The sequence below is a fragment of the Mobula hypostoma genome, chromosome 2, assembly GCF_963921235.1.
Source record: "Mobula hypostoma chromosome 2, sMobHyp1.1, whole genome shotgun sequence".
In the NCBI taxonomy this organism is placed as follows: domain Eukaryota; kingdom Metazoa; phylum Chordata; class Chondrichthyes; order Myliobatiformes; family Myliobatidae; genus Mobula; species Mobula hypostoma.
The window spans coordinates 151,240,276-151,261,975 of record NC_086098.1 but is presented as its reverse complement, the minus strand read 5'-3'; the positions used below and the strand labels follow the sequence as shown (position 1 = coordinate 151,261,975).

The window sequence follows — 21,700 nt, the reverse complement described above, 5'->3', positions numbered from 1 at the left end:
CCATGGAGACTCGGGGTCCCACGGGGCGCAGGCGGTTCCATTGCCGGACTCGGGGCCCCACTCCTCGCCGCCGATCACGCTGAGCCGGAGTGCGGGGAAGAATATTCCACTCTCATCTCCAGCCCGTCAGAGTGAGGAAGACGGGTGTTTTTCATTCCCCCGCCGGGGTCACGGGGGTGGGGGTTAATATTTTCCACAAGCTCCGCTGGTCACGGTGCGTGAGGGCATCGAGAGATGGGGGGGCGGGGAAGGGGGTTCATTCAGCTCCGCGACGGCGAGTGAGCGTTGAGGATGTTTTTCACTCACCTCCCCGGAGAAGGGGCACAAGGGGAGCGCGTCGCGTCGCGTCGCGTTGAGGGTTCAGCTTTAGCTTTTCACTCACCACCCTCGGCTGCCGCTCCGCGCTCCAACTGATCAATATGGCGCCGTCACCACCGACCCGGAAGCAAAACCCAGTCCCCAGTCTCCAGTCTCCAGGCCCCAAACTGCCTCCTCAGCCTCAGCCTCCCCGGGCCTTGGCCCATCCGCCGCCCATCACTCCGGCCAGGATCGGGACGGTAGGGAGCGCTGGCGATTCCGACACGTCCGTCTGACGCCGTGACCCCACTCTCCCCAGAGGTCGGGACAAAGGAAAGGAAGAGGGGAGGGGGCAAGGGGTCAAGGGGAGGGGCGAAGGGTCGACGTGCGCAGAGGGTGTAATGGGGTGTGGGGTTGAGTGGGGTAGGGGATTGAGGGGTGAAGGTGGAGTAGGGTGCGGGGTCAAGGGGCGAGAGGAGAGGGGGTGAGGGGAGGGAGGAGAGGGGGTGAGGGGAGGGAGGAGAGGGGGTGAGGGGAGGGAGGAGAGGAGAGGAGAGGGGGTGAGGGGAGGGGGGAGAGGAGAGGGGGGGAGAGGAGAGGGGGGGAGAGGAGAGGGGGGGAGAGGAGAGGGGGGGAGAGGAGAGGGGGTGAGGGGAGGGGGGAGAGGAGGGGGGGTGAGGGGAGGGGGGAGAGGAGAGGGGGTGAGGGGAGGGGGGAGAGGAGAGGGGGTGAGGGGAGGGGGGAGAGGAGAGGGGGTGAGGGGAGGGGGTGAGGGGAGGGGGTGAGGGGAGGGGGAGAGGAGAGGGGGTGAGGGGAGGGGGGAGAGGAGAGGGGGTGAGGGGAGGGGGGAGAGGAGAGGGGGTGAGGGGAGGGGGTGAGGGGAGAGGGGGTGAGGGGAGGGGGGAGAGGAGAGGGGGTGAGGGGAGGGGGTGAGGGGAGAGGGGGTGAGGGGAGGGGGTAGGGGAGGGGGTAGGGGAGGGGGGTGAGGGGAGGGGGTAGGGGAGGGGGGTGAGGGGAGGGGGTAGGGGAGGGGGGTGAGGGGAGGGGGTAGGGGAGGGGGGTGAGGGGAGGGGGTAGGGGAGGGGGGTGAGGGGAGGGGGTAGGGGAGGGGGGTGAGGGGAGGGGTGAGGGGAGGGGGAGGGGGTAGGGGAGGGGGGTGAGGGGAGGGGGGAGGGGGTAGGGGAGGGGGGTGAGGGGAGGGGGGAGGGGGTAGGGGAGGGGGGTGAGGGGAGGGGGTAGGGGAGGGGGGGAGGGGGTAGGGGAGGGGGGAGGGGGTAGGGGAGGGGGGGAGGGGGGGAGGTGAGAGGCGGGGGAGGGGGAGGGGGTAGGGGGAGGGGAGGGGAGGGGGGAGGGGAGGGGGAGGGGGAGGGGAGGGGAGGGGGGTGGGGTGGGGAGGGGAGGGGAGGGGGGGTGGGGAGGGGAGGGGAGGGGAGTGGGGAGGGGAGGGGGGAGGGGAGGGGGGTGGGGAGGGGAGGGTGGTGGGGAGGGGAGGGGAGGGGGGTGGGGAGGGGAGGGTAGGGGAGGGGAGGGGGGTAGGGGGAGGGGGGAGGGGGGTAGGGGGAGGGGGGAGGGGAGAGGGGAGGGGGGTAGGGGGAGGGGTGAGGGGGGTAGGGGAGGGGGTGAGGGGTGAGGGGGGTAGGGGAGGGGGTGAGGGGGGTAGGGGAGGGGGTGAGGGGGGAGGGGGGTAGGGGAGGGGGTGAGGGGAGAGGGGAGGGGGAGGGGAGGGGGTGAGGGGAGGGGGTGAGGGGTGAGGGGAGGGGGTGAGGGGTGAGGGGGAGGGGGGGTGAGGGGTGAGGGGGAGGGGAGGGGGAGGGGAGGGGTGAGGGGGAAGGGGAGGGGGTGAGGGGGAAGGGGAGGGGGTGAGGGGGAGGGGGTGAGGGGTGAGGGGGAAGGGGTGAGGGGTGAGGGGAGAGGAAGGGGAGGGTGGGTGAGGTAGGAGGGGGAGGGTGGGTGAGGTAGGAGGGGGAGGGGGAGGGGGGGAGGCGAGGGGGAGGGAGGGTCGAGAGGGGGCAGGGACGAGAGGGGGTGGGGTGAGGGGTGGAGCAGGTTAGGGAGCGAGGGGCTGGGGAAAAGGTGAGGGGGATGCTGGCAGTGGGCAAGGGGTGAGAGGGGGGATGGGTGGGGACGAGTGGGGAGAGGTAAGGGATGAAAGGGGGAGGGGTGCAAGAGTGGGAGTAGGGGCTGAGGGTAGCAGGAGAGCAGTGGGAAGGGGAGGTGAGGGATGGGGAAGGTGGTGGGGGAATAGTATAGAGGGGAAGGGGAGGGAGGGGGAATAGTATAGAGGGGAAGGGGAGGGAGTAGGAATAGTGATGGGAGGAGAAGGGGTGGGGGAGCGGGTGATGGGTAGGGGAAGGGTTTAGGAGAAATTGGGGAGGGAAGGCGGAAAGGAATGGGGGAAGGTGGTGAGGGAAAAGGATAGAGGAGAAGTGGTGCGTCCAAGATATCCTGAAGTGAGAGGGAGAGGAGCCAGAGATCGTGGTACATATAGGAACCAATGACATAGGTAGGAAAAGAGAAGAGGTCCTGAAAAGAGAATATTGGGAGTTAGGAAGGGAGTTGAGAAGAAGGACCGCAAAGGTAGTAATCTCGGGATTACGACGGTGAGAGTAGGAATGCGTGGCTGAGGGATTGGAGGATAAATGCATGGCTGAGGGATTGGAGCAGGGGGCAGGGATTCAAGTTTTTGGATCATTGGGACCTCTTTTGACGCAGGCGTGACCTGTACAAAAAGGACGGGTTGCACTTGAATCCCAGGGGGACCAATATCCTGGCAGGGAGATTTGCGAGGGCTACTGAGGTGACTTTAAACTAGAATGGTTGGGGGGTGGGAATCAAATTTATGAGACTAGGAGAGAGGAGGTTAGTTCATAAACAGAGAAAGCTAGTAGACAGTGTGTGAGGGAAGATAGGCAGGGGACAGAGATTGGGAGCACTCAGAGCAAAGATGTAGGGGAGAAGGAAGAAAAAGATAACAAAGTTGTCTGCTCCATTAAGGATAAACAGAGAGTAAGAGGTGGAAAATTTCTTAAATGCATCTATTTTATTGCTAGGAGCATTGTAAGAAAGGTGGATGAGCTTAGAGCATGGATTGATACCTGGAAATATGATAGATATTTCATAGATATTTCAATACATAGAGGTACCAACTAGAGAAGGGGCAGTGTTGGATCTCCTGTTAGGGAATGAGATAGGGCAGGTGACAGAGGTATGTGTTGGGGAGCACTTTGGGTCCAGTGATCAGAATGCCATTAGTTTCAATATAATTATGGAGAAAGATAGGACTGGACCCAGAGTTGAGATTTTTGATTGGAGATAGGCTAACTTTGAGGAGATGCGAAAGGATTTAGAAGGAGTGGATTGGGACAATTTGTTTTATGGGAAGGATGTAATAGAGAAATGGAGGTCATTTAAAGGTGAAATTTTGAAGGTACAGGATCTGTATATTCTTGTTAGGTTGAAAGGAAAGGTTAAAAGTTTGAGAGAGCCATGGTTTTCAAGAGAAGGATCTACAATAAGTATAGGCAGCTTGGAGTAAATGAAGTGCTCGAGGAATATAAAGAATGTAAAAAGAATCTTAAGAAATTAGAAAAGCTAAAAGAAGATATGAGGCTGCTTTGGCAAGTAAGGTGAAAATAAATCCAAAGGGTTTCTACAGTTATATTAATAGCAAAAGGACCATGAGGGATAAAATTGGTCCCTTAGAGAATCAGAGTGGACGGATGTGTGCGGAGCTAAAAGAGATGGGGGAGACTTTGAACAATTTCTTTTCTTCGGTATTCACTAAGGAGAAGGGTATTGAATTGTGTAAGGTAAGGAAACAAGAAGGGTAGTTAGGGAAAGTATGATAATTAAAGTAGAGGAAGTACTGGCGCTTTTAAGGAATGTAAAAGTGGATAAATCTCCGGGTCCAGACAAGATATTCCCTGGGACCTTGAGGGAAGTTAGTGTGGAAATAGCTGGGGCTCTGACAGAAATATTTCAAATGTCATTAGAAACGGGGGTGGTGCCAGAGGATTGGCGATTGCTCATGTTGTTCCATTGTTTAAAAAGGGTTCTAAGAGTAAACCTAGCAATTATCGGCCTGTGAGTTTGATGTCAGTGGTGGGTAAATTGATGGAAAGTATTCTTAGAGATGGTATATATAATTATCTGGATAGACAGGGTCTGATTAGGAACAGTCAACATGGATTTGTGCGTGGAGGGTCATGTTTGACAAATCTTATTGAATTTTTTGATGAGGTTACTCGGAAAGTTGACGAGGGTAAAGCAGTGGATGTTGTCTATATGGACTTCAGTAAGGCCTTTGACAAGTTTCCACACAGAAGATTAGTTAGGATGGTTCAATCATTAGGCATTAATATCGAAGTAGTAAAATGGATTCAGCAGTGGCTGGATGGGAGATGCCAGAGAGTAGTGGCGGATAACTGTTTGTCAGATTGGAGGCCAGTGACTAGTGGTGTGCCTCAGGGATCTGTACTGGGTCCAATGTTGATTGTCAAATATATTAATGATCTGGATGATGGGGTGGTAAATTGGATTAGTAAGTATGCAGATGATACTAAGATAGGTGGTGTTGTGGATAATGAAGTGGGTTTTCAAAGCTTGCAAGAGAGATTTAGGCCAGTTAGAAGAGTGGGCTGAAAGATGGCAGATGGAGTTTAATGCTGAAAAATGTGAGGTGCTACATTTTGGTAGGACCAATTAAAATAGAACATACATGGTAAATGGTAGGGCATTGAAGAATGCAGTAGAACAGAGGAATCTAGGAATAATGGTGCATAGTTCCCTGAAGGTGGAATCTCATGTGGATAGGGTGGTGAAGAAAGCTTTTGGTATGCTGGCCTTTATAAATCAGAGCATTGAGTATAGGAGTTGGAATGTAATGTTGAAATTGTATAAGGCATTGGTAAGGCCAAATGTGGAGTATGGTGTACAGTTCTGGTCACCGAATTATAGGAAAGTTGTCAACAAAATTGAGAGTACAGAGGAGATTTACTAAAATGTTGCCTGGGTTTCATCACCTAAGTTACTGAGAAAGGTTGAACAAGTTGGGTCTTTATTCTTTGGAACATAGAAGGTCGAGGGGGAACTTGATAGAGGTATTTAAAATTATGAGGGGGATAGATAGAGTTGACGTGGATAGGCTTTTTCCATTGAGAGTAGGGGAGATTCAAGCAAGAGGACATGAGTTGAGAGTTAAAGGGCAAAAGTTTAGGGGTAACATGAGGGGGGACTTCTTTACTCAGAGAGTGGTAGCTGTGTGGAATGAGCTTCCAGCAGAAGTGGTTGAGGCAGGTTCGATGTTGTCATTTAAAGTTAAATTGGATAGATATATGGATAGGAAGTGAATGGAGGGTTATGGGTTGAGTGCAGGTCGGTGGGACTAGGTGAGAGTAAGAGTTCGGCACGGACTAGAAGGGCCGAGATGGCCTGTTTCCATGCTGTAATTGATATATGGTTATATGGGTGGGGTGAAGAGCATTGGGGTGGGGGTGGAGATGGGAGGGGGGGAGGAAGTAGGAAGAGGGGATGGAGAGGTGTAAGGTGTAGGGGATGGTGAGAGAGTAAGGGGAAGGGAGGTGGGGATGGGGAAGGGGGGAAGGGAGGTGGGGATGGGGAAGGGTGTAGGGGAAGGTGATGGGAGGAGGAGGTGAGGGTGAAGGGGGTGGGGGGAAGAGGATAGAGGAGTAGGGTTGGAGAGAGGGGGGTAGGGATGGGGATGGGGAGGAGGATGGGTGGGGAGGGATCGGGGGAAGGTGAGGGGGAAGGGTAAGGTGGGGGGAGTAAAGGGAAGAGGGAAAGGAGGAGAGGGGAAAAGGGGAGTGGGGGGATGGTATGGGATTCAGGGTGGGATGAGGCAGTATTGAGGGTGGGGAGGAGAGGGAAGTGAGGGTAGAGAGTAGAGGGGGTAGGTGGGGGAGGGTGGGTGGGAGGAGGTGGAGGGTGGGATGTGGGGGGATTGAGGGTGGGGAGAGAAGTGTAGGGTAGGGAGATGGGAAGGGGTGGGGGAGAGAGCAGGGGAATGAAGGGAGGGGATGGGGACAGGAGTGAGGGTAGAGAGTAGGAGGGGAGGGAGGGAGTGAGTGGGCAAGTTTTGTTCACTGTGTTATAGGAAAGATATAGCTGAACTGGGAACAGTGCAGAGAATTATTGTACTGTACAGCTGCCACAAACAATAAATCTCACGACATTTGCCAGTGATGATTCTGATTGACGATTTAGGAGGATGATACCAGAACTGGAGGAATTGGTCTATTGTTGTCAGATGTACTGAGACACAGTGAAAATCTCTACACCGATCAAATCTTGACACGATGCAACAAGATCATGCAAGATAGACAATAGCAGAATGCAGAATAAAGCGTTAAAGCTACAAAGTGCAGTGCAGGGAGATAATAAGGTGCAAGATCGCCAGGAGTTAGATAGTGAGGCCAGACATCCATCCTAGGGAACCATTCAATAGTCTCGGTGGGCCTGAGTTATAAGGGGAGGATGGGGACAAGAGTGAGGGTAGCATAGGGGAATAGGGGTGACCCTTATAGAAGTGTTTACAATTATGAGAGGCATAAATAAGGTGGATGATAACAGTCTTTTCTTCCACATTAGGTGAGTTCAAGCCTAAGGTGTATAGGTCTATGGTGAGAAGGGAAATATTTAAAAGGGACCCAAGGAGCAAATTTTTTGTGCAAAATGAGACGGTTATATAGGTTGAGCTGCCAGAAGGAGTGGTTGAGACAGGTCTATGAAGCTCTTGGATGGATAGGTAGATGGAGTGAGGGGCCTGGAGGAATATGGTCGAAAGGCAGGAAGGTTGGACGAGCTAACAGAGCATGTGGTCTGCATTGACTAGATGGGCTGAAGGGCCTGTCAGAAACCTATGATACTATCAGAAACAGCTTACATCTGTAATAGCTGTGCAAATTTCTGCCAGGAAGACACCGGTGACTCGACAGTCACCCTGGGCAGCAATAGGTGTCAGTTTTCCAATTTGAAGAATTCTTGACATAATGGCTAATTTGCATTCTGTCTGTGCAGCATGTAGTTTGGTAGCGATGCCTGAATGTGTGGGGCGGACTCAACAAAATTTAAGAATCCAGCCAGAAACGTTAGCTGTTGTTTGCTAGTTTTTTACTCTGATGGTAACACAGCATAACACACTACGGCAGCAGCAGTAAGATCAGGGTTCAGTTCTTGCCATTGCCTGTAAGGAGTTTGCAATGTTGCTGCTGGAACAATGGCATCTCTTGCAGGCTTCCCCCAGTGCATCTTCGATTGTGCTGGTCATCCACTAAAACGACGCATTTCACAGTATGTTTCACTATACGTGTGACAAAGTTTATACTGTATTTATCTTTACATTGGAGCAGAAAGTTTTGGAATAAATGTAGAGAAGTTTCAGTGTAATTAAAAAAAAGATGGAAAATCTGCCTCTGGGATGAGGTGTTAAGTTTGTGCCTCATTTGCTCTCACCTGGCAGTCTGAGAAAGGACAGAGTTTAAAGACAAGAGATTCTGGAAATCCAGAGTAACACACACAAAGTGCTGGAGGAACTCTTCAGGTCAGGCAGAGGGGAATAAACGGTCACCGTTTTGGGCTGAAGTCCTTCATCAGGACTGGAAAAGTGGGGGGAAGAAGCCAGAATAAGAAGGTGGGGGTAGGTGGAGAAGGTGACAGGTGGATGGGGAAGGGAATGAGGAAGTTGGTAGGTAGGTGGAAAAGGGAAAGGACTGGAGTTTTCCAGTAGTGTCGTCTACACTTATAATACTTAATTTTAACTATATTTAACCCTCAATTAACCTCTCTGAAGCATTTTTTAAATTGAGTTTTCATATTCTCAGAGGGATTATCTTTAAAACTGCGAAGCTTGTAAACAGGAAAATTCAATGTCATTGCTACAAAATCATATCTATTGCGAACAGAAACACAAAATAACATGAAACAGAAAAGCTACATTCCTATGGTTTCACATTGTAGCAGAAATTATTTGCTACATGGAATGATCTCACATCCAAAACAGGACATATTTCATTGATTGTTAGCAAAAGAAAATCTGCAGATGCTGGAAATCCAAGCAACACACACAAAATGCTGGAGGAACTCAGCAGACCAGGCAGCATCTATGGAGAAGAGTCAATGGTTGACATTTCGGGCTGGGACCCGGTCCTGATGAATGGTCTCAGCCCAAAACGTCGACTGTTAACACAGCAGGCCAGGCAGCATCTATGGAAAAGAGTTAACAGTCGACGTCCTGACGAAGGGTCTCGGCCTGAAACGTCGACTGCACCTCTTCCTAGAGATGCTGCCTGACCTGCTGCGTTCACCAACAACTTTGATGTGTGTAACTATAAGTAGGCCTGGGCTTGACTGAATTGGACATGGCTCACTCAATGAGGTTCAAGTAAACTGATCAGAATATATAAGATTCAAAATTGTTTAATGTCATTTCCAGCGCACATGTGAAGGAGAACAAAATAATTGTTACCCCGGATCTGATGCAGCACAAAACAAAGCACAAAGATAGAGGACAATAACATTTAAAAACAATAAATATAAATACACATAATAGCTTATATACCCAAGACATCTTCAAGGGGTGGTGTCTCAGAAAGTCAGTATCCATTATTAAGGACCCCCGGCACACAGGGCATGCCCTTTTCTCACTGTTACCATCAGGCAGAAGATACAGAAGCCTGAAGCCACACACTCAATGATTCTTACCCTCTGCCATCCGATTCCTAAATGGACATTGAACCCATGAACACTACCTCACTTTTTTAGTATATATTATTTCTGTTTTTTTGCATGATTTTTAACCTATTCAATATTCACATACTTAATTGATTTACTTTATTATTATTTTCTTCTATATGATGTATTGCATTGAACTGCTGCTACTAAGGGTAACAAATTTCACAACACATGCCGATGATAATAAACCCAATTCTGATTCTGATACGTAGATTAATTGTATGTCCATAACATGATGCTTATGCACAGGAGGGCCTGTACATGACGTGACTTCATGATGGTTGACATCAGTGCCTCCAAGCAGTAGAGGCATAGACGGTTTCTGGTTGCCATACAAACCACAGTAAAATTCAAAGTAAATTTATTATCAGGGCAGATATATGTCACTATATTCTACCTTGAGAATTATTTACGGTAAATACAAAGAAATACAGTAGAATCAATTAAAATTGCACACAAAGACTGACAAACAAAAAACGACAGAAAGTAATTAATGCCTCCAGGTGAGAAAGAAATAGCTATTGCAATCATTTTTTAAAAAAAATTTCAAATGAAAGAAAATCTGCAGATGCTGGAAATCCGAGCAACGCACACAAAATGTCGGAAGAACTCAGCAGGCCAGGCAGCATTTATGGAAAAGAGTACAATCGACGTTTGGGGCCGAAACCCTTTGGCAGCAGACATCCCACCCTGCAAAAACTCATTTCAGGGAGGTAGCACCATCAATTTGCGGGAGAGTTCCGGGAGAGGTGGGATGTCTGCAATAGAGTAGCTTCTTAGCAGCTAGCCAGCTAGATTAAATAACGTTATCATGGGACAGGAGGCCCAGGGAGAAGGAAAAGGGGGAGGGGGGACACAGACCTCCCCCTCGTACCACATCCGTTACTTAATTATATACACACATTCTTTCTCTGACTCTCCTTTTTCTCCCTCTGTCCCTCCCACTATACCCCTTGCCCATCCTCTGGGTCCCCCCCACCCTTTTTCTTCTCCCTGGGCCTCCTGTCCCATGATCCTCTCATATCCCTTTTGCCAATCACCTGTCCAGCTCTTGGCTCCATCCCTCCCCCTCCTGTCTTCTCCTATCATTTTGGATCTCCCCCTCCCCCTCCCACTTTCAAATCTCTTACTAGCTCTTCTTTCAGTTAGTCCTGATGAAGGGTCTCGGCCCGAAACGTCGACTGTACCTCTTCCTAGAGATGCTGCCTGGTCTCTCTCTTTCGTGGTCGCTCTCACTCACGCTTGCTTTCTTGCTCTTGCGCATTCTCTCACGCTCGCTCTCAAAAAATTCAATTTCCGGGACATTGTATATAATTTGTGGGCATCAGGGAGCCACTATTAATATGCGGTAGACTCCCGGAACTTCCGGGAGAGGTGGGATGTCTGTGGCAGGACTGGAGAAAAAAAGCTGAGGAGTAGATTTAAAAGGTGGAGGGGAGAGAGAAACACAAGGTGATAGGTGAAACCTGAAGTAGGAGGGGATGAAGTGAAGAGCTGAGAAGTTGATTGGTGAAAGAGACCGAAGGCCATGGAAGAAACAAAAGAGTGGAGGAGCACCAGAGGAAGGGGAAGGGGAAGGGGATGGGTAGGCAAGGATATAAGGTGAGAGAGGGAGAAGGGGATGGGAAATGGTGAAGGGGGTGGTGGAGGCATTACTGGAAGTTTGAGAAATCGATGTTCGTGCCATCAGGTTGGAGGCTACCCAAATGGAACATAAGGTGGTGTTCCTCCAACCTAAGTGTGGCCTCATCACGACAGTGGAGGTACGTTCAAGGTGTGTGATCATTGATAGTGAGACCAACCTTTATTGTGCATTCCTGCTTTCTCTTGAAATGACAAACATGTTAGACCATGTCAGACAGCAATAAAGAGTGAACCACATAGCTGTGGGTCTGGAACTGTACAAGCCAGGCCAAGCAAGAACAACAAATTGTAAAAATTATAGATTCCTTTATTTGTCATATGTTCATTGAAACATACTGCAAAGTATGTCACTAGCATCAAATCAGCGAGGGTTCTGCTGGGGCCGGCTCACAAGTGTCACCACATTTCCAGTGCTAACACAGCACCGGAACTTAATAACCCGAACCTGTATGTCTGTAGAATGTGGGAGGAGACTGGAGCACCTGGAGGAAACTCACATGGTCACAGGGAAAACATACAGTGGTGGGCAGTGAATCCCGAACTTAGAGCTGGTGCTGTAATAGAGTTACACGGTTTGCTATGTGACCATGCCACCCTACAGGACAATATGAGTTTGTATAATATTCTATAGCTTTATGGTGAACAATATTGTGACCAGTTTCTCTTTTAAAATCCCATTATGTGAATGAGCAATGCAAAAAAAAACAATGGAATTCATATTAAACAATAAATATGAAGACCAAATTTGAGTTAAACATCACGTTGAAACATAAAACAGAAGCTCCAGGTTCTGTTTTCCATCGAGGTGTTAAAAGGCAGTGTGCCTCCCTCCATTGTACAAGTAGCCTCATAAATATTAACTTGTCTATCATCATTTTCATCACCAAGGAAGCTGTAACAAACAGAAAACATTCCCCTGTAATTGTTGGAAGCCAAAGTTCAAAGTAAATTTATTATCAAAGTACATATATGTCACCACATACACAAGAGATTGAACAGATGCTGGAAATTCAGAGCAAAACACACACACAAAAAAATGCTGGAGGAACTCAGCAGGTCAGGCAGCATCTATTGAAATCAAACAACAGCCAACATTTCAGATTGAGACCTTTAATCAGGATTCCTTCAGCATTTTGTGTATTGATCATAAGACATAGGAGCAGAATTAGTCCATTTGGCCCATTGAGTCTGCTTTGCATTCCCACTGTGGCTGGTTTATTACCTGTGTCAACCTCATTCTCCTGCCTTCTCTCCATAACCTGGACTAATCAAAAAACTATTGACCTCCACCTTAATTATTTGGTCTCCATAGGCCCGTGGCAATGAATCCCACAGATTCACTACCCTCTGCTAAAGAAATTCCTCCTCACCTCTGTTCTAAATGGATGTCCGTCTTTTCTGAGACTGCCCTCTGGTCCTAGACTCACCCACCATAGAAAATATCCTCTCCACATCCAGTCTGTCTAGGCCTTTCAATATTCAACAGGTTTCAATGAGATCTCCCCTCATTCTTTTAAACTCCAGCGAGTACAGGCCCAGAGCCATCAAACACTCCTCATACATTAACACTTTCATTCCCAGAATTATTCTCATGAACCTCCTTTGGACCTTCTATGCCTGCATATCTTTTCTTAAATAAGCCCACAATACCTCGTGTGGGTTGACAAAAGCCTTATAAAGCCTCTGTTCTTATATTCTAGTCCTCTCAGAATGAATGATAATATTACATTTGCCTTACACAACAATGGGTGCGTGGAATGCACTGCCAGCGAAGGTTGTAGAGACTGATACAATAGGGTCTTTTAAGAGACTCTTAAATAGGTACATGGAGTGTAGAACAAATAGAGAGCTATGTGGTAGGAAAACTCTAGGCAGTTTCTAGAGTAACATTGTTGGCAGAAGGGCCTGTAATGTGCTGCAGATTTCTATACTTCCATATCACCAACTCAACCTGCAAGTTAACCTTAAGGAATTCTTCAAGTGGAGTCCGCACCTATGATTTTTGAATTTTCTTCCTGTTTAGAAAATATTCTACCCTTTATTCCTTTCACCAAAATCCATCTTCTTTTCCCATTCTCCCTATCTGTCCATCTGCAACTGCACTACCTTCCCCTCCACAGGCCTTTGTATCATCTTCAAACTTGGCAGCAAAACCATCAATTCCATCATCCAAATTATTGACATAAAACATAAAAAGAAGCGGTCCCAACACTAACCACTGTGGAACACCACTAGTCACTGGCAGCCAATCAGAAAAGGCCCCCTTTATCCCATTCTTTGCCTCCTGCCAGTCAGCCAATGTTCTATCCAAGCTAGTATCTTCCTTGTAATACCATGGGTTCTTATCTTATTCAACAGCCACATGTGTGGCATTTTGTAAAAGGTCTCTGAAAACCCAAGTAATCTACATTCACTGACTCTCCTTTGTCTATCCAGCCTGTTACTTCCTCAAATAATTCCAACAGATTTGTCAGGCAAGATTTTCCCTTAACGAAATCATGCTGACTTTGGCCTATTTTGTCATGTGCCTCCAAGTATCCCAAAATCTCATCCTTAAAAATGGACTCTTAACATCTTTCCAACCACTGAAGTCAGGCTAACTGTCCTATAATTTCCTTTCTTCTGCCCTCCTCCCTTCTTAAACAGTGGAGTTGACATTTGCAATATTCCAGTCCTCCAAAACCATTCCAGAATCTAGTGATTCTTGAAAGATCATTACTAATGCCTCTATAAGCCCTTCAGCTATCTCTTTCAGGACCCTAGGGTGTAGTCCATCTAGTCCAGATGGCTCATCTACCTTCAAACCTTTCAGTTTCTCAAGCACTTTTACACCTCCCTAGTAATAGCAATTGCATTCACTTCTGCCCCCTGACACTCTTGAACTTCTGGCATATTGCCAGTGTTTTCCACAGTGATGGAAGACTGACACAAAGTACTTAAATTAACCTACCTTTTCTATGTTCCCCATTGCTATCTCTCCAGTATCATTTAATATTCAATACTCACCCTTGCCTCTCTTTTACTTTTTATATATCCGGGAAAAAAAGCCTTTTGTATGCTCTTTTATATTATTGGCTGGCAGACCTTCATATCTCATCTTTTTTTTTCCTTATGGCTCTTGTAGTTGCCTTTTCTTGGTTTTTAAAAGCTTCTCAATCCTCTAACTTCCCACTAATGTTTGCTATATATGCCCTCTCTTTTCCCTTTTCTGCCATAGTTGCCTCGTCGTCCTATTAGAATACTCCTTCATCTTTGGGATGTTGGTTCCAGCACCTCCTGAATTTGCCCCTTGAAACTTCAGCCATTGCTGTTCTGCTGTCATCCTAATAGTGTTCCCTTCCAACTAATTTTGACCAGCTCCTTTCCCATGCCTCTGTAATACCCTTTACTCCACTGTGATACTAATCTGGCTTTACCTTCTTGCTCTCAAATGAGAAGTGAGTTCTATCATATTATGATAGCTGTCTTCGAAAGGTTCCTTTACCTTAAGCTCCCCAATCAAATCTGGTTTATTACACAACACCCAGTCCAGAATTGCCTTTCCTCTAGTGGGCTCAACCACAAGCTACCACGTCACCATCTATTACTTAGCAACACACACAAAATACGTGTTGATTACAGTCGACAGTCCTGCTGAAAGGTCTTGGCCTGAAAGGTTGACTGTACTTTTTTTTTTCCATAGATACTGCCTGGCCTGCTGAGTTGCTCCAGCATTTTGTGTGTGTTGCTTGGATTTCCAGCATCTGCAGATTTTCTCTTGTTATTGATCTATTACTCAGATTCATTTACTTGCAGGCATTCACAGTAAAACAGAGAAATACAATAGAATCATTGAAAAAATTGCACACAAATACTGACGAACAACTGATGTGCAAAAGACAAACTTTGCAAATACATAAATCCAATAAGTAAGTAAATAATACTGAGCCTTGATGGAAGCAAGCCTTATAATCTGAATCTTCATCTGTAAAGGCTATTTTATCTTCGATGTCAGCAATGTAATTTTCAATTTTCCTTGAAATTAACTATCTTTAAACTTGAACTGCTTACAATGCACATCATAAAATTTTGAAAGAAAACACCAAATGCTAACTCTGCAATATTTTCCAAATCCACTGGTAGGAAAAGTAAATCAACGAAAAGTTTTCCCCAGACCAAAATTCCCAACACTAAAAGGTTAATTACATTATGATTATAGGCTCCATGGGCAGGCTATACTGTTTGAAGGCCTAGTGCCAGCAGGTTCAGGAAGTTCAACTATCAGGCTTTGGATAACTTCACACACCTCAACATTGGACTGATTCCACAACCTATAGACTCACTTTCAGGGACTCTGCCACTCACGTTCTCAGTATTATTTATTATTATTGTTGTTTTTCTTTTGTATTTGCTCAATTTGTTGTCTTTTGCATATTGGTCGTTTGTCCATCTTTGTGTGTAGTTTTTCATTGATTCTATGGGCTTTTCTGTATCTACTGTGAATGTCCACAAGGAAATGAATCTCAGGGTTGTATATGGTGACATATGTACTTTGATAGTAAATTTACCTTGAGCCAAACTGCCAAACTCAAGAAGCTGAATGGAACTTACAAATTCCCTTTTGTAATTTTAATTTTTCCTTGTAATTAACCATCTTTAAATTTGAACTACTTACAACAAACATCTTAAAATATTGGAACAAAAGTACTAAATGCTGACTCTGCAGAATTCTCCAAATCTACTGGTAGGAAAAGCGAAGATCGCTTCAAAACTCAAAAGTAACTCTTACCCCAGTACATTCCCATAATAAGACAGCATTTGGTACCTGCACCTGCAAAATGACCTCACCTTCTCTAGACAAACATGTATTCATCATTATCTACTCTCAGGGCTTGCACTCAATTAACTTTTCATAAAATCCCACTCCAGGCTAACATATAGTTACAGCTATATAGGACCCTGGTCATTCTCCACTTGGAGTACTGTGCTCAGTTCTGGTCACCTCACTACAGGAAGGATGTGGAAGCCATAGAAAGGGCGCAGAGGAGATTTACAAGAATGTTGCCTGGATTGGGGAGCATTCCTTATGAAAATAGGTTGAGTGAACTTGGCCTTTTCTCCTTGGAGTGATGGGGGATGAGAGGTGACCTGATAGAGGTGTATAAGATGATGAGAGCCATTGATCATGTGGATAGTCAGAGGTTTTTTCCCAGAGCTGAAATGGCTAACATGAGAGGACATAGTTTTAAGGTGCATGGAAGTGGGTACTGAGGAGATGTCAGGGGTAAGTTAAGTTTTTTATGCAGAGAGTGGTGAATGCATGGAATGGGCTGCCGGCGATGGTAGTGAAGGCGGATACATTAGGGTCTTTTAAGAGACTCTTGGATAGGTACATGGAGCTTAGAAAAATGAAGGGCTATGGGTAACCCTAGGTGATTTCTAAAGTAAGTACATGTTCAGCACAGCATTGTGGGCCGAAGGGCCTGTAATGTGCTGTAGATTTTCTATGTTCTATCATTTTGTCTTACATATTTCCATTTTATTCTACCATCACCAAGGAAGAATCAGATTTAACTTTTTCCTAACAGTAAGATAAACTGTTACCCTTCTGGGCAGAATACTTGTCACCATTGCAAACCTAATAAACATTTTACAGCATGAACCTACATATATTTATGCAACAATGTACTGAAGACATTGGAAATCTACTTGTTAGAAGTATTCAATTGGATTCTTGAAATGTGGAATATTAAGTTAAAAGTTCAGGTCTATGACCTTTTGATTAGTAAAGCCCAAAGTATTTTTGCTACCTTTCTCTCTGCACGCTTTTCATAGCATTTTATATAATTTTACACAGAAATTGGGAGTAAACTCTGAGAAAGATGGATAGACTGAGCTGGCCTACTCCCCCAGAATAACTGCTTGTTGTCTTCCCATACCCACTAACCTAGACTGCATGCTGAAGACTCACGTACCTCATGGGACCTCTGTACTCCAAAGTCCAACAGTGTAACTAGAATCCTCAGACTATATAATAGTACTCTCCCCCAAAACTCCTCTGACAGAGGTACAGTTACAATTCGGCCTTTGCCAAATATAGGAGTTCAGAATCAGGTTTATTATCATTGACATATATCATGAAATTTGTTGTTTTGCCACAGCAGTAGGTGCAATGCATGAATACTATAAATTACAATAATTAGATAGAAACCTGATGGCGAGGGGAAGAAGCTGTACCTGTTACGTTGAGTGTCTGTCTTCAGGCTTGTACCTCTTCACTGATAGTAGAAATGAGAAGAGTTGCCATTAATTTTAATAGCTTTGGCATTTGGGCATACTTAAAATTACAAGTTGAAAGATGACAAACAATAGAAGTTTAAAGACGTAGTAACAACAGAAATAAAAAAAGTATTCATAGTCTTCTTTGCAAAATGAACAGATTACCTTTGTCTTTAGTCTACAATCCCTATTGAAATATTTTTAAAAAAGTCTTGCTTTCTCAGCCAGGCTGGGTTCTGAGACTCAGCATGATGTCCAGACGCAGTGTGAACAGATGGATGCTACCTGAGACTTCTACATTTCACAGTGCATGTGTGGAAATTCAGAACTTACTTAAATGTCAACAGCTGAATGATGGGCTCTATGAATGGATTTCCTAGCCATTCAGCATAATCCAGCCAAACATGGCAGTAAATACACACAATTATAAATACACATTATAATTAAAGGTACTGTAATGGCAACTAATTAAGTCAATTCTGTTTCCAATCATTTAGAAAATCAGCTCATTTCAAATGCTGGATTCCATATTTTCAGTGAGGGTGTGAATCAGCAGGTTTGCACACAGTAGGGATATGTCCATTTGATAAGGGTTATTAATCTATTGTGACCAAATAAATAATTAAATATTTCAGTTTCCAGTCGGTTAAAGATAAAGGCTAGCTCTGCTTTTAATCAAAAACAAGATACAAGCTGCAGATGCTGAAAATCCAAGCAACACACACAAAATGCAGGAGGAACTCAGCAGGCCAGGCAGCATCTGTGGAAAAGACTACAGTCTCTGTCTGCCAGGAGCAGCGGGATCTCCCAGTGGACACCCATTTTAATTCTGAAATGTCTATCCGTAGCCTCCTCCTCTGTCACCATAAAGCCACACTCAGGTTGGAGGAACAACGCCTTCTATTCCGTCTGGGTAGCCTCCAACCTGATGGCATGAACATCAATTTCCCGAACTTTCAGTAATGACCCACTCTCTCCTTCACCATTCCCCATCCCCTTTTACCTTTCTCAGCTTATCTCCTTGCCAACTCATCACCTCCCTCTGATGCTCCTCCCCTCTTTTCTTCCATGGTCTTCTGTCCTCTCCTATTAGATTCCCCCTTCTCCAGCCCTGTATCTCTTTCATCAATCGACTTCCCGGCTCTCTACTTCATCCCTCCCCTCCTGGTTTCACCTATCACCTTGTGCTTCTCCCTCCCCTTTTAAATCTAATCACCTTTTTTTTCTCCAGTCCTGCTAAACGGTTTCAGCTCAAAACGTTGACTGTACTCTTTTCCATAGATGCTGCCTCTCCTGAGTTCCACCAGCGCTTTGAGTGTGTTGCTCTGCTTTTAAACTCAATTTTAGATGCATTTATTTGATTTTGACAAATTATTTACAATTTTTGGAAATTCTATGCAACAAGATATTGAAACTGCTAATAGAAAAGAGACCAATACAGCACAGAAAAAAGCCCTTTGACCCAAAATGTTGTGCTGATCCAATTAAATCAGTAATCAAATGGGCAACTAACTAATCCCCTCTGCCTACACTATGTCCACTTTCCACATATTCATATACCTATCCAAAAGTCTGTGCTGTACCTACCTCTACCACCACCTCAGGCAGCGCGTTCCAGTCACCCACCACACTCCATAAGGAAAAACTTGCCCCTCACATCTTTGAAATTACCACCTTTTACCTTAAATGCATGCCCTCTAGTATTAGACATTTCATCCCTGGGAAACAGATACTGTCTGTCAACTCTATCTTTGCCTCTCATAATCTTATAAACCTCTATCGGATCTCCCCCTGAGCCTCTGCCACTCCAAAGAAAAACATCCCAAGATTATCCAACCTCTCTAAATGCACAAGCCCTCTCATCCATGAAGCATCCAGCACCCACTCCAAAACATCAACAAACACGTACTGAAGATAATTGTATTTGTTCCAGAATTGAATTAGTACCATAGTCTGACTTTACTTAAGCTATAAGTATAGTTTGTAAATATATTACAAATGTTTTATTCCAAATTAAAAATTCATTTCAAAATAGAATTATTAATGTTGTTGAATAATTCAAAAGAACACATATTAGGCAATAATTGTTTATTAAGATATTGTTGAGCATCAATAAAGCCTTGCAATGTAAAATACATAAATTAAATGATACTGTGAAACTGTTAACGAAGAACTCAGTGCACCTTACTGGCATATTTTGAGTAAATTAACACGGAAATACCAGTTCATGCATTACAGTCCAGAATTTGTGACATAATAATTTTATAATGTGATGCCAAGGTAACAATGCATGAAGTGAGATGAGCTTCCAAAGAATTAAATTTTATTCTTTTTTAAAAATATATATATATATATAAATCTACCAGATAATAACTTGTTCAATATTCTTTGATATCGTTCTTTACATGAAGGTCAGTCACAAAAATAGGAAGTTATAACAATCTCTAAGACCAGAGACTAAACTTCCTCTTTTTGAATGTAAATAGTCATTGTGTTATTAAGTACAATCAAAGTAGGATTATTCTGAAGTTGAAAAATATATATTAAATGTAAATAGCCATAATGAAAATATGTGTATTTCTATCAGTCTGGGAGAGGATAGGGTGGTATTGGTGGGATATAACAGGGTTCAAAGGCATAATTTTATAAGTAAACCTCTGACTGCTTTTCATTACATTCATACTCAAAGTGCATTTAATTTCTGCTGGTCATAGCAAATTTTTATCATGATGAACTTCTAACTTTATCTGATAAATTAAAGATAGCGCAAAAAGTTTGTAAAACCAACATGATGAGCAGGTATAAATTAGACAACATTAAAGCCCATATTTTTATGGAAGTTGTTCATAGAACAACAAGTAGGCCTGAGCATTAAGTACTCGAGCTTCAGACACTGTTTGTACATGGGTGTCGCTGACGTAAACCCATTGACCCGGTGGTGCTCCAACATCCCTGAAACCTGGAAAGCAAAAATCATCATTAATAGTTCCATTAAATTCAAATGCAAAACAACACCACATTGCTACAGCAGGATAATCAGAATCTTTTTCATTCAAAATGATTCAAAGTCGAGGTTCTCAAAATAATGGTAAGTGAAGAATACATTTGAAGTTAGGCCTCACAGTTTGATGGGAACATCATTTCCTGTCTATATCTGGCTATTTTGCATCAGAAAATGGTGATCCTCTTGAATTTTCACACACAAGAGAGTCGAGTTTACAGAGAATGGTGCAGAAAACAAAACACATCTAGTGAGTGGCAGTTCTGTGAGTGAAGAAGTTTTGTTAATGAGGGAGGTCAGAGGAGAATGGCCAGACTGGTTCAAGCTGACAGAAAAGTGACAGTAACTCAAATAACCACACGTTACAACAGTGGTGTGCAGGAGAACATTTCTGAATGCACATGTTGAACCTTGAAGTGGATGAGCTACAGAAGCAGAAGACCAGACTGCATTCCACTCCCGTACCTAATAAAGTGGCCACAAGTGTATTTCCAATTGGGTCAATAGGCTGTACTGTGCTTCAAGGGGAACTTATTCTAAAGATCAGTGAAGCAACTATCTACTCAAGTGCAGCTGCTTTTCACATAGTGATCTTTTTTGACACAACTTTTGTTGGGATTTCAATATCATCTTATCGCAATTATCAATATAATCGCTCTCACCCCTAACATTAGGATTGCTTGATATACCCATATAAGCTTTGTAGATCAAATACCTAAAGAGTCAAATACACTGCAAAGAAAACTGATAAAATGATAAATAGATTCATTTTGTTGCAAGAGATACAATAGAATTTATGAAAAATTATTAACAAAGACTGACAATGTGCAAAGATAATACTGAAAACATAAGTTACAAAGAATTCCTGAAAGTGAGTCTGTATGTTGTAGAATCCATTCAGTTCAGGGTAATGGTAATTTCAAGTTATCCAGACTGGTTCAGGACTTCCCGAATCTGGTGGTGTGGAAACATAGGCTTCTGTACCTCCTGCCCGATGGCAGTCGCTAGTTGGGATCCTTGATGGTGGATGCCGCTTTCTTGTGGCAGCTCTCCTTGTAAATGTACAGAATGGTGGGGAGGACTTTGCCTATGATGGACTGGCCTGTATCCAGTTCTGATTTTGAAATTAACATTAGCAATGTTAGCAACATTAGACAATTCAAGTACTGTAATTAGTGAACAAATAAAAGAAAACATTCTGTTCCTTAAAGAGTGCATGCATTAGGATCATCTAAAACTTTGACAAACTTCTATAGATATGTGGTGGAGAGTAAATTGACTGGTTGTATCATGGCCTGGTAAACACCAATACCCTTGAACTGGAAAAACCAACTAAAAGTAGTGGATATGGCCCAGTCCATGATGGATAAAGTCCTTGCCACCATTGAGCAAATCTATACAGAACACTGTTACAGTAAAGCAGCATCCATCATCAAGGACTCCCATGATCCAAGCCCATGCTGCCATTGGGAATGAGGTACAGGAGCCTTAAGACCCACACTACCAGGTTCAGGAACAGTTATTACCCCTCAACCATCAGACTCTTGAACCAGAGGGGATAACTTCACTACTCACCCCATCACTGAACTGTTCCCACTAAATGGGCTCACTTTCAAGGACTCTTTATCTCATGTTCTCGATATTTATTGCTTATTTATGTATTTATTATTATTAGTTTCGTCTTTCTTCTTGCATTTGCACAGTTTGCTTTTTATTTGCACATTGATTGTTTGTCCGTACTTTTGGGTACAC

At 44.9% G+C, this 21,700-nt stretch overlaps 2 protein-coding genes across 5 annotated transcripts in view; both read right to left on the bottom strand.

The window, feature by feature from the left end:
* pnisr (PNN-interacting serine/arginine-rich protein) overlaps positions 1 to 634 on the bottom strand; it is a 46,904-nt gene extending 46,270 nt beyond the window's left edge. For 2 of the 3 annotated variants that reach the window (XR_010017041.1, XM_063040884.1), the window contains exon 1: positions 383 to 634. The gene's annotated coding sequence lies outside the window, so the exon portion shown is untranslated. Of the gene's footprint in view, positions 1 to 306 lie in introns of all 3 variants that reach the window. The other variant, XM_063040885.1, reaches the window with a different exon arrangement.
* An 18,395-nt stretch (positions 635 to 19,029) lies between these two features.
* The window catches only part of usp45 (ubiquitin specific peptidase 45), a 98,957-nt gene continuing 96,286 nt past the window's right edge, over positions 19,030 to 21,700 (bottom strand). For both annotated transcript variants that reach the window (XM_063040883.1, XM_063040882.1), the window contains exon 17: positions 19,030 to 19,906. In XM_063040883.1, the coding sequence (XP_062896953.1) occupies positions 19,779 to 19,906 (128 nt within the window). In that variant the 3' untranslated portion in view covers positions 19,030 to 19,778. The remainder of the gene's footprint in view (positions 19,907 to 21,700) is intronic.